Source organism: Pelophylax lessonae, assembly GCF_965119305.1.
Source record: "Pelophylax lessonae genome assembly, chromosome: 7".
NCBI lineage: Eukaryota > Metazoa > Chordata > Amphibia > Anura > Ranidae > Pelophylax > Pelophylax lessonae.
In genome coordinates this window covers 208,780,825-208,794,274 of record NC_138774.1, presented here as the reverse complement: position 1 = coordinate 208,794,274, position 13,450 = coordinate 208,780,825, and the positions used below count along the sequence as shown (strand labels likewise).

The 13,450-nt window shown below is 47.6% G+C and overlaps 1 protein-coding gene across 1 annotated transcript in view; it reads left to right on the top strand.

Moving 5' to 3' along the window:
• The window catches only part of SUV39H1 (SUV39H1 histone lysine methyltransferase), a 37,107-nt gene that overhangs the window by 20,534 nt on the left and 3,123 nt on the right, over positions 1-13,450 (top strand). Inside the window, exons 4-5 of the mRNA XM_082262661.1 lie at positions 10,905-11,051; positions 12,967-13,096. Of these exons, the coding sequence (XP_082118787.1) occupies positions 10,905-11,051; positions 12,967-13,096 (277 nt within the window). The remainder of the gene's footprint in view (positions 1-10,904; positions 11,052-12,966; positions 13,097-13,450) is intronic.

Sequence of the window (13,450 nt, the reverse complement as noted above, 5' to 3'; positions counted from 1 at the left end):
ACTATAAGGGCAAGCCCTTCAAGGGCCAAGGCTCCGAGAAGAAGCCGTGGACAGGTAAGCAGAAGTCCGGCCAGTCCGGGTCTGCTGCCCATAACAATGCGGCCTGAAGGGACGCCCTCACCCGGTTCTGGGGTGGGGGGACGTTTGCTCGGTTTTCTTCAACCCTAGCTGGACCGCATTCGGGACAGGTGGGTTCAGGAAATCGTTCGATCTGGATACAAGATCGAGTTTCTCTCTCGGCCGGCGGGCAGATTTTTTCCCCTCAAACATTCAGCTGACTCCGGAGCGCTTGCAGGATCTGCACCTGGTGGTGCGGGCCCAGGGAGTGGTGGTTCCGGTGCCTCATCGGGACAGATTTCGGGGGTTCTATTCCAATCTGTTCACTGTGCCCAGAAAGGAGAGCAAGGTACGTCCGATTCTGGACTTGAAAGCTCTGAACCGCTTTGTGCGGGTTCGCAAGTTCCGCATGGAATCCCTGCGCTCGGTGGTGGCTGCCCTGGTTCCGGGGGAATTCATGGCCTCCATCGATCTGAAGGATGCGTACCTTCACATCCCCATTTTCGAGGGTCACCAGAGGTACCTTCGATTCGCCATTGCGGAGGATCATTACCAATTTGTGGCGTTACCCTTTGGTCTCGCTTCGGCTCCACGGGTTTTCACCAAGGTGCTTGTGCCGGTTCTGGCTTTATTGAGAGCCCAGGGCATTTCTGTCCTGGGGTATCTGGATATCCTGATTCGGTCCGCGACCAGTCAGGGCCTGGTGAACGACCTGTCCGTCACGATACAGACTCTGCAGGAGTTCGGGTGGACGATAAATTTTCCAAAGTCAACTCTGTGTCCGTCGGTTCGTCTTCCCTACCTGGGAATGATCCTGGACTCTGCTCAAGCGAAGGTCTTCCTGCCAGAAGACGAGCTCCGGACGCTTCGGGACGCAGTCCAGTCCCTCAGGGACAATCAGTGCTCGTCCCTCCGGACGTGTATGAGGGGTCTGGGATTGATGGTCTCGGCTTTCAAGGCGATCCCTTTTGCCCAGTTTCACACGTGGGGTCTCCAGGCGGAGATTCTGGCCGAGTGGGACGGGCGACCGCAATCTCTGGATCTACAGATCTCATTGAGTCCTCATACCAGAAGGGATCTTCTGTGGTGGCTCCGGTCCCCGGCGGTGTCGGGGGGGCAAGTCTTTTCGCCCTTTCTCATGGACGGTGATCACCACGGATGCCAGCCTGTCGGGCTGGGGTGGTGTTCTGGGTGTTCTGTCCGGCATGGGAACTTGGTCGGAGGAGGAATCCTCCCTTCCGATCAACATTCTGGAATTGCGAGCAATACATCTCTGCCTTCTGCGTTGGACGGACAGGCTTCAAGGCCGTCCGGTTCGGGTGCAGACGGACAATGCCACAGCGGTGGCCTACATCAACCACCAAGGGGGCACCAGGAGTGCCCGAGCGGCTCGGGAAGTGGCCGACATTCTGTCTTGGGCCGAGACGCACGTCCCGGCGATAACGGCAGTTCACATTCCGGGGGTGGAGAACTGGCAGGCAGATTATCTGAGTCGCCAGACCCTGGACCAGGGAGAATGGTCCCTTCACCCGGATGTCTTTCAGATGCTGTGCGCGAAGTGGGGTTCCCCAGATGTGGACCTGTTCGCATCTCGTCTAAACAACAAGGTGAAAAGGTTCGTAGCAAGGACGCGCGATCCTCGGGCAGACGCGTTGGTGGCGCCCTGGCGTCAGTATCGTCTGATGTATGCCTTTCCACCCATTCAGCTGCTGTCCAGGCTCCTTCGCAGGTTGGCCTCGGAACCGCACACGGTGATTCTGGTGGCGCCGGACTGGCCTCGCTGGTCTTGGTACGCAGACCTCGTGAATCTGTCGGTCGATGCTCCATGGCGTCTAGCTCTTCGAGAAGACCTCCTGTCTCAAGGACCGATATTCCATCCTGCTTTACAGTCGCTGGCTTTAACGGTCTGGCTGTTGAAAGCCAGGTCCTGAAGGATAGGGGTCTCTCCCCTGAGGTCATTCCCACTTTGATCAAGGCCAGGAAGGCCTCTTCTGGGAATATTTACTACCGTACTTGGAAGGCGTATTTTGCCTGGTGTGAGTCCAGGGGGTATTCCCCTCGCTCATACTCTGTATCGAGAGTGTTGGCTTTCCTTCAAACGGGCGTGGACCAGCGTTTGGCGTTGGCCACGATTAAGGGTCAGATTTCTGCGCTGGCCGTTCTTTCAACGCCCTGTGGCGTCTAATTCTTTGGTTAGCACCTTTGTTCAAGGGGTGCGACACTTGGTCCCTCCTCGGAGGGATCCTTTACCTCCATAGGATTTGAACCTTGTTCTGTCCGTGTTACAGCATGCTCCCTTTGAAAAGATCAGGGAGATCTCGTTGTCTCTGTTGTCCAAGAAGGTTGCCTTTTTGGTAGCGATCACTTTGGCTCGCAGGGTGTCTGAGCTGGCGGCCTTGTCCTGCAGCTCTCCCTACTTGGTGATTCACTTGGATAAGGTGGTCTTACGACCTAACCCTTCTTTTCTTCCGAAGAGGATCTCAGAATTTCACCTCAATGAGGACATTGTCTTGCCTTCGCTTTGCGCGAAGCCTAAGCATCCAAAGGAGGTGGCTTTGCATTCCTTGGATGTTGTTCGGGCGATCAGGGTTTACCTGTCATCAACGAAATCCTTTCGCAAGTCGGATTCTCTATTTGTCCTTCCAGAGGGTCCTCGGAAGGGCATGGCAGCGTCGGCTGCGACCATCGCCAAATGGATCAGACAGACCATTGTGCAAGCCTATGCTTTGAAGGGGAAGGTTCCTCCTTTCCCTGTGAAGGCGCACTCTACCAGGTCTCGGAGTACGTCTTGGGCCTATCGTCATCAGGCTTCTGTGGCCCAGGTGTGTAAGGCGGCGACTTGGTCGTCAGTTCACACCTTCTCCAAATTCTACAAGGTGGATGTTCAGGCATCGGCGGATGCTTCCTTTGGCCGCAAAGTTCTTAGTGCGGCGGTGCCTTAGGGTCCCTTGTTTTGGGTCCTTGGCTGTTGGGATGTCTTTATCCCCAGGTTACTTGTTTTCCTGGGTGGTTGCTCCTGTTGAGCACGTTTTTTTTTCCTGTTGCCCAGTTGGTTTCCTTCCTTTGGTAAGGTTCCTTTTTCTCTGATGTGGGTACTGCGTTGCTTTAGGCGCGGCTGCGTTTTTTCCCACCCCTCAGGTCTACACTGCTATGGGACGTCCCCATTAGTGATGAATATGAAGGGGCGGTGACTGTCAGAGGACGTAAGAGAAAACGGAATTTTTGTAAAATCTTACCTGTAAAATTCCTTTCTCTGAGTCCTCCGACAGTCGCTGCCCCCGCCCCTCTTTTGGGGTTTGTTTATGTACTCTACTGCTATGCTACTGAAACTGAGTTGGGAATGCAGGAAGCAGGGAGGTATTGACTGAGGGGACCACCCCCTAGGGGTGGGATATGCTAAAAGCTTTGATATTAATAAATTTTGTTGCCTAGCTACTCCTGCGGAGCAAAGGTCAATAACCCCCATTAGTGATGAATATGAAGGGGCGGCGACTGTCGGACTCAGAGAAAGGAATTTTACAGGTAAGATTTTACAAAAATTCCGTTTTCTGACCTGTTCAGTATATCGATATTGCTTTGATCACAATAACCGCCTCAATTCGTGCACCTTTACAAAGTTGCAGCTTCCATTTCTGTCTTCAAGTTATTATGCTTGGGAATTTTTTTGTCACTATGCAAAACCCATGTATGAAAAATCTCAGATGAAAGCTGCTCGTCCTTGGGTTTCTAAAGCCCCGTACACACGATCAGATTATCGAACGATCTGTCGTCCGTTTTTTGTTGCATGCTAGTCTCATGTCGAAAGGGAAGAGGTTATTTTTCATACGAAATTTCCTGTACGACAATTCTACTTCAGAAGTGATGTCGTGTTGAATTGCTTTGTATGTGTTCTTTCTTTGAGCATGCGTAGTCTTGCTCTTACGATTTTTTCCGGACGAAAACTGTACTAATTTAAATGAAAATCGGATGTTGTGTTGATACGATAAAAATTTTATAGCCTGCACATCATGTTTGTTCGAAAATCCGTAATCAGCTGCCGAAAGCACCATACTAACAATCCGAAAATCGGCAGATCGCTCGTTCGGGCGAAATTTCCCTTCCGATTTTCATATCGTGTGTACGGGCCTTTAGCTTGCGTACAGGTTCTATCTGTGTTTTTTCTTGGAGTGAATCATGATGCAAACACCTGTTCATTTACTTGAGGATGGGGATAATTCTATATGTAAAAGCACGTCTCTGTTATCCTATGTGGCCATGCACATATAGGTGTCTACAGCATATTTAAAGAAGAGCGTTTACAGACAAAAAAAAGCACCAAAGGTGCATTCTGAGAGGAGCTCTTGAGCAGAAAGTATGTAAGACGTGAACATGTATTCCAGTTGCCAGAATTAATTTTCTTCCCAGTGGAATGCATTTGCACGCAAATGCCATACATATTGTAACATAAGAGGCTTTTTTTTTTTTTTTTTTGGGGGGGGGGGGGGGTGGGGGTTCTAGCAGGAAAAAAAAAATGCAGCCTATCTTTATAAGTCTGTGCCTTAGTGGTAGTTGGGCTAAACTTGTTGTTTTTGATTAAAAATAGCAAGAGAATATTTTGTAAAGTTCACCTACTGTTGCTGAATAAACGAGAGTAGATAAAGGTTGAGATAATTATACCTGTAATTGTACCTTGGTGCTGTATGTCATGAGCAAACTACATTTGAGGTATAAGCGAACTTGACGATTTACGTTCCCCCCCCCCCCCCCCCCCCCCGACTTTGGAGCCATGCTAAAATGTGAATTGAAGCGCCATACCACTTGCTGACCGGTCCAGATACAGTTTTATCCCAGTAAGGGTCAGGGGAACAATCAAGAGAGTAGCCAATGTGTTTGGGGGATACAAAAATGTCCCCTTTTTTAGGGCTTGACATAGAAAACAATATGCAAATGGACCTTTTTTATTAGCCTTTATTCCAGTGTCATTATCTGCACAGGTTTTGTCAACAGATAAGCTGACATGTTGAAAGATTGCATTGTGCCACTTTACATTCAGTTTAGATTTAAAAAGAAAAAATAGTTGCGATCTAAAGTGGCAGAGGTTGTATGCAGTATTTTAAAAAACCATTAGCAAATTGCAATTTCATTCTAAGGCCATCACTTTAGAGGTAGTTTTGATGTGTTTCACAGCTTTGTGCACATAACATGCCTACTGATTTCTCACAACCTCACAGTGGCCGCATTGTGTGATCAGGTGGGACTGAATACAGCAACCTGTGGTATTGTATAGTGAAGAGAGTTGGATCGGAGTTTGATTAATGGGGTCTGCATGCAGACTTGTACAGTAGACTAAGCTACCTCTGATATTTGGCTTAAAAACAATTTGAGAATTTGGTATAGTAACCCTGAATTTATAAGCTTAATTTGCATTAGTAAATAATGGCATACATTGTTGGCATATGCCTTTTTTCTCTTTCGTTCATTGACTGACACAGCTCCTAATCTTATTGACTTTGTGAGTTATACTGCCCCCTACAGGTGCAGGACACTAGGCAGAAAAGATCTTGACTACCCCTATGGGGCAATCCCAGGGGGTATACTCGCACTCTCTGCTATAGGTACTCATTTTTTTTTTTTTTGTGGTTTTTTTTTTTTTTTTTTTTTTTTTTTTTTTTCTGCTTAGTCAGGAGTACAAACCTAGTTCCTTGCTGGGGCCGCCGGCGACGTAACGGTCGAATCTTGGGAGGGGGGTGGGCCTCGTGGAGGCGCTTGCCAAGGCCCCCTTTCCTATTGGGATCATTTTTGAACCTCGGGCCCCCCGGAGCCTCCATTTTTCTTGTTGCCTTTTTATGCTACAAATCGGCAGGCATGTTTGTGTAGCCTTGGCGGTCATTTTCTTGAGGTCTCTCATTGGAAATGGCGGCGGCCATGTTTCTGGAGCAGATGGGCAGTAATTCGGCGGTTGTAACCCCTCCTCGGCCTCTAGTGCTGATCCCTGGATATTCCTCTTCCTGATCGCGGCATGGTATGCAGTTAATTCAGTGCTGTGAGTACCGGTGGTGGTGGGGTCTGTTTTGTGGGGTTCTCTCTCCCTCTCTCTACTATTGCAGCGGTCTTGGGCCTTGTGGTGCCGTCAGCGCGGTGGGGGTGTCCCTTACAGTGTTCTAAACTTTTTTTTTTTTTTTTTTTGTGTGGGTTCCCCTCTCCATTTATGGAATCTCTGGAGCATATTTTACCACCTGATCCCCCACTGAGGCTTTCAGACCCTCTGGGTCCCAACAACCGACTGCACTGACAGCGGTCCTCGGCAAACGGGCTAGCAAAAAGCATCCCTCGCCTTCACCTGCTACCTCTGTCTCATCAGTTCCAGAATGTGGACTGCCGTGGATGCGAGTTACCATGCTGGGTCTGCGTCCACGCACTCTGCGTGCTCAGATGATTCCTCTACTCCACGCATGTAAAGGCGCTAGTGGATGCGCTGATTGTATCAGTGCAGGAATTCTTAAAGATGGAGGATGCGACTAACGCACATCAGAGGAGCAGGTCACCTTTTTGCACCCACAGGTCCTCCAAAGCAGCGAAGGTGTTCCCCTTTCCTGCCTTCTTTGACAATATTGTCACAAAACCGTGGGGGGAATGCACCTTTCCAATCCCTAAGCATTTTGCAATGTGAATTCCCTCCTTAAAAAAAAATGGGACGGTTCCTCCTGTAGTGGACTCCCCGGTTTCCAGGTTGAATAAAGCCACCGCAATCCTGGTTGAGAAGTTCCTGGTATTCTCAGATCTGGCTGATAGGTCGGAGGTATTTACTATTTACTATTGCCCTGGTGCCGCAAGCTTTGACGAAGTGGGCAAAACTTCTACTCCGGGACCTGGAGGGAGAACAGCTCCCCCCTGCCTTTGCGGAGCTGGTGGATTAGTTGGTCCAATGGCTACAGTTTGTCTGTGATGCCTCTTTGGATGCGGCTCCCTTGATTTCTAGACTGTCTCAGTGGTGGTCCTGTGGTGTATGATCTGGCTGAAATGCTGGTCTGTGGACCAGGCTTCTAAGAAGGCCTTATCTGATCATCCATTTGTGGGGGATCGCCTGTTTGGATCCTTTTTGGATGACGTCAAAGACCTCACAGGGGGAAAGAGTATTCTTCTTCCTCAGGCTTCCAAGGGTAAAGAGTCCCGCCAGATGGGGGCCTTTCTTTTCGGCTCATGAGGCCTTTTTGTCCCTCAGGGTCTCAAGACTAAGTGATCTAAGCCCTTCAGAGCCTCCGCTAGGGGTTCTAAGAGGACCTGGTCTGGCAAGCCACCAGTAGGTTCTGCCAGACCCACGGCCAAGGCTCCCTCCGCATGAAGGGGCGCCCTCACCCATATTTAGGGTGGGGGGTGATATCTTTTGATGGTTTCCTGATTCGTGGACCTCCCTGATACAGGACAAGTGGGTCCACAAAGTAATTTGCACTGGCTACAAGATCGAGTTTCGATCATATCCTCCGGATAGGTTCTTCCATTCAAGGGGTGACGGTTCCGACATTGGAATGTTTTCAAGGTTTTTACTCAAACCGGTTTACAGTTCCCAGGAAGGAAGGTAAGGTGCTTTCAATTCTGGACTTTAAGGTGCTAAACTGCTTTGTGCGGGTACAGAAGTCCTGAATGGAATCCGGGTGGTGGCATCCCTACATCAGGGAGATTTCCTCGCCTCCATCGACATCAAAGATGCCTATCTACACATGCCAATATGTGTCGGCCACCAGCGCTTCCTTCGCTTTGCCGTGGACGAGCAGCATTTTCAGTTTGTGGCATTACCCTTTGATCTCGTCTCCGCTCCTCGGATCTTCACAAAAGTATCGGCCCCGATGCAAGCTTTGCTGCGTCAGCGGGGGATAGTGGTACTGGGGTATCTGGATGATCTGCTTTTGCGAGCAGTCTTCCACTGCTCTGTTGGACAACTTGGAGATTACTCTGCAAACTTTCAGGGAGTTTGGTTGGATTTTGAATCTTCAGAAGTCTGCTCTGGTTCCATCCACAAGCCTGGACTATCTGGGTCTGACTCTGCCTCAGCCAGAGTGTTTCTTCCTCTGGAAAAACTTCAGAAATTGCAGGAGGCAATTCAGCCTCTTCTGTCCAGCAGACGGTCATCTCTTTGGTCTTGCATGCGGGTACTGGGTCTGATGGTGTCAACCCTCGAGGCAGTTCTGTTTGCAAAGTTCCACACCAGATCTCTGCAAAAAGATTCTGGTGAAATGGAACAAGAATCCTCAGTCTCTAGACAATCTAATCCTGTCGAGCCGAAGTACGAGAGGGTCCCTGGTTTGGTGGCTTAGTTCTCCGGCACTTCGTCAGGGCAAATCGTTTCCTCCCCTGTACTGGATTGTCGTCACCACGAACGCCAGCCTGTCTGGGCAGGGAGGCATCCCTCCGCACAGAGTGGGCTTAGGGGGTCTGGACTCTGGAAGAGCCCAGGCTACCGATCAATGTACTAGAACTCAGAGCGATCAGACTCTGTCTGGATCATTGGACATGCCATCCTCAGGGGTGTCCGGTACAGATTCAATCACCAAGGCAGCACGAGAAGTGTCCTGGCGGCCTGGGAAGTAGCCTTCATTCTAAGGTGGGCAGAACGATTAGTTCCAGCCCTCTCTGCTATGCACATTCGAGGTGTGGAAAATTGTCAGGCGGATTACCTCAGTCAACAGGCGTTGAACTAGGGAGAATGGTCCCTTCATCAGGAGGAGTTTCATCAGTTGTCTCTGGAGGGGTACTCCCCGAGGTGGATCTGTTGGCCTCTTGCCTCAACAGAAAAGTACAGAGGTTTGTGGCATTGTCTTGGGATCCTCTACCAAAGCCACAAACACATTAGTGGCTCCTTGGAGTCGGTATTGTCTGATTTTATGCATTTCCTCCTCTCAAGCTACTGCTGAGACTCCTACGCAGGATCGAAGCAGAAGGGATTCCGGTCATCTAGTAGCTCGACTGGCCTCGCCAGTCTTGGTACGCTAATCTGGTACGGCTGGTGGCCGATGCTCTATGGAGACTTCCTCTCAGGGAAGATCTGTTGTCGCAAGGGCCAATCTTTCACCCTGCTTTAGTCACTGGCTTTGATGGCTTGGCTGTTGAAAGCCAGCTGCTGAAGTATAGAGTATTGTCTGACTCAATGATTTCTACGCTGTTAAAAGCTAGAAAATCTACTTCTAGGAAGATTTACCATTGTACTTGGAGGACGTACATTGCATGGTGTGGATCCCTCAGGGTTCACCCTTGCTCCTTTTCGGTTACTCTGATCTTGGCATTCTTCCAACGAGGGGTTGAGCAGTGCCTGGCCTTGAGTACCATCAAGGGCCAGGTTCAGGCTTTGGTGGTTTTCTTTCAACATCCGTTGGCCACACTCCTTGGTGCCTACCTTTCTCCAGAGAGTGGGACTCTTGGTTCCCCCAGTGGAGTCTCCATTGCCGCGGTGGGATCTCAATTTGGTGTTCTCCAGAAGCCTCCTTTGAAAACATTCGGGAGGTTCCCCTGCTTACTTTGTCCCAGAAGGTGGCCTTTTTGGTGGCTATTACTTTCTGGCGGCATTGTCTTGTCCGCCTTACCTGGTGATTCTTCGTCCATGTTCATCGTTCCTTCCAAAGGTCATCTCTTGATTTTCATTTGAATGAATACATCAAGTTGCCCTCCCTGTGTCCCAGGCCTAAGCATCCTAAGGAAATTGCCTTGCATTCCCAGGACGTGGTTCGGACAATAAGCATGTACCTGGCAGCTACAGAGTTGATTTCAAAAGTCAGACTCACTGTTTGTCCTCACGGATGGATCTCGCAAGGGGCTGGCTGCGGATGCTTCTTTCAAATGCAAGATTTTGCAGGCTGCTGTTGAGAGGACTTGGTCCTCTTTGAGGGTGTTTTAAATTTTTTCAGATGAGCTTCAGTTTTATGGTTGATCTCCATGTTACCTGGTTGGCTATGTTTAGCCTTGGGAAGTATTTTTTATTTTTTTTCTTGCTGTTCACACCCCTCATGTTTGACACTGCTTTGGGACGTCCCACGTAGTTAAGAAGATGAGCTGTGCCCATCAATGAATGAAAGCGAAAATGGGATTTTGTACTTACCATAAAATCCATTTCTCTGATGTTCCTTGATGGACACGGCACCCACCCCTCTGGAGTTGGGTTTTTCTCTTCTGACGGTGCTTGTAACTGAGTACCTATAGCAAAGAGTGGGACTGCCCCATAGGCGTAGTAAAGTTCTTTTCTGCCTAGTGTCCTACTCCTGTAGGGGGTAGTATAACCCCCGTAGTCAAGAAGATGAGGAGCAGTATCTGTCAATGAACATCAGAGAAATTGATTTTATGGTAAGTTAAAAATCCTATTTTTTTTTTTTGCATCCCGCTTCCGTTACCCTCTTCCATCTGGAGAAAACCCTGACTTCTTTCCATTTCTTGATGTGGAAATTACACCACCCCAGTAGCACAATGCAGATCCTGGAGCCCTGGGCATTATCATGCAGATAGTGCCTTTGAGAACGGTACAGTGCATCTTGAACGGTATAGTTAGGGGAAATAAGGCTTCAGGTGGCAACTTCATTTTTCCCAGAAATGAGCTGTAAACCAACGCTGAAGCCATAAGATGCTTTATTTCTTCCTGGTTTGTTAGCCCTTCATTTTTTCAGAATATTATATATGTAACAATTGGGTTGGAAGCCCACATAGGGGAAAAGTTGGGACTTTACGATACTGCATATTCATCTGAAAGTTCTTTCTTCTTTTTTTTTTTTATTTTTTTTAATAGGGACTGATGCCAATCTACCTTGCGGTTTAGAAATATACTACTCCTAAATGTAGTAATTGGGTGTTCTCTGCAGATGTCTCACATAGTTGTCTATATATTTCAGATAATCACTTCTGATGAGGCCGAACGTAGAGGACAAATCTACGACAGGCAGGGGGCAACTTATCTGTTTGACCTGGATTACATTGAAGATGTTTACACCGTAGATGCTGCTCACTATGGAAATATATCGCACTTTGTCAACCACAGTGTAAGTATTACCTCTGCTTCTGGGGTATTGGAGTGGTATATAGGAGTTGAACAATGGGTAACAGGCACTTCTGAACAAACCTGATTTTTTTTTTTTTTTTTATCCCCAGTGCTTAGGTGTTATATGTAGCTGTGTTTGGCTATTACTCTGTGACCGCCAAGCTCCGCTTATGAGCCCAAGGATCACTCTACAATGGTTTTGGATGTAGAGTGATGGGAGATCTCCCTTGGGGCTCATTTTGTATAAGCTTTGTCCACTGAGGAGCGTTCTGTGGTGATTGCTTTTCAGAAGGCAGGCTTTCTATATGCCCACAACCATGCAGTTACAACGTGATTGTGGCATGACCCTATTTATCGTGTTTTTTTTTTTTTCCTCCTTTACTGCATGCTGTGCTCTCTTCACCCCCCCCCCCCCCCCAACATTCTCATATGGGGAAGTAGGGCTTCGCAAAATAGCCTTACCTTTCCTTATAAATGTTTTTGTGCAGGATTCAAGTGTGAATCATGTGTGCTAACCATTTTATAAAGAGATCCCTGAGTGTTTGAAAAGGGGGGGGGGAATTAAAGGGTTGGTTCACCTTTTACCAAAAAAAGCCTATGCAGGAAGGGTCATCTGTAGATTAAAACAAACTGTGCAGCCCTGACTATGGTCGGCCTTTGCTATAGGTGTAGGCAGTTTACGTATCGCCTCAACTAGAGTACTCCCAAGACATTGCGAAGTGAAGCCTAGCCTGTACTGCTCATTTCCACCATCACAGAAGTGTGCGCTCTAATGCTGAACACCAAGCTACTGCCTCAGGAGAGAGCGGGAGCATGTGAGGGGGTTTTGAATCGGGGACAATGCTCCCTCTTGTGATGGAGGTGAACCGTAAAGACTAGGCCTCACTAAGCAATGTCGTGGGGTATTTCAGTCAGGATTTGTAGACTAAAAAAAAAAAAAAAAAAAAACTGTGCAGCTCTGACTAAAGCCTTTGCTTTAGGTGTATGCAATTTTACATACATCCCAAACATACCTTACCTGCATGGGCAGTTTTCTTGTAAAGGTGAACTCACACTTTAAAGAGCACATAGGTTGCACCATTCTTTTCCTTTCACCATTTGTAAACGTTATTGCATGAATTGGTATTCCCCATATACATGTGAGATCTAAGAATCCTAGGTTGGTCGTTTAACTTTACAGCTCACTGGTTTAGAATGAAACCTAATGTGTCTCCTGCTTCCAATTTTGGACATCATGAATTTGTGTTGGGTCCAGTTTCCAGGTTAGCTATACTTGGTGCTTATTTTCTCAATACAGTTGCCTCTTTTTCGGTTTAATAAAAATGTCATAGATCACACACTGCATTAAATTAAAATAGATATTTCGTAAATCATTGTGTGGCTCTTTCATTTTTATATATAGATATAGCTGTAGCGTTGGCTAATAATTTTTTTTTTTTTTTTTTTTTTTATTGCTGTAGAACTGTAATGGTGTAACTTACCTGTAACAAAGGATGTCCCACCTCGTGCAGGCTTCTGGACCCAGGCGATATTCACTGCTGAGCTTGCATATCCTCTTTCTGTGGATGATCTTCTGGCGGGTTCTTGACAGCTTTTTTTTTTTTTTTCCCACAGCAGCTCAGCCCAAAGCTATTTAACCCCAGGTGTCGGAAGCTCATCCACAAGAAGAGGGCAGGGCAGTCCAGCAGTGAAGATTCTTAAGGATCCAGCATCCTGCACAATGTTGAGTTATCAGTTGCTTCACTAAAATTATAGCGGAGGAAAGAAAAGCTAAATTTCAGCTTTTAAAAAATGTTATCCCTTAACATTTGGGGTGGGGGATAGTACCAGCAGAAGTAGGCCCGAATTAGCTTAGGAAAACTGTAACGTGTGAGATATACACTGTGTATCTGATTCCTTTACATGTTCCTCTACAGTGCAGGCCTAACCTCCAAGTATACAACGTCTTTATTGATAATCAGGACGAGAGGCTGCCACGCATTGCATTTTTTGCTACGCGTACAATCCGTACTGGAGAAGAGCTCACATTTGACTACAGAATGCAGGGTAAATCGTTTATTTCCACAAAAGTAATGGACATTCTAATGATCTCTTGCATGAATGTAAACCCATTAAATTGGGTAATTCCAACTGGACATTGTAGTAAAAATGCACAAGCAGATGTTTTGAATGAAAACAATTTGCAAATTTAGGAATTATTGCAGCTGAAGTTTTTTTTCTTCTGCAGCTCTCAACCTCTCCAGCCATCAGGCTTATTCGCCAACCCATCTCCCTGCTGAACCTATTTACAGGTTTATTGTGATGGACAGCCTCTAATAGGAGGTCTTAAAAAAAAAAAAAAAAAAAAAAAAATACAAGGTGGGGGCGCAAGGTCCAGTTTTGAATTTGGGCCCCTTTCAC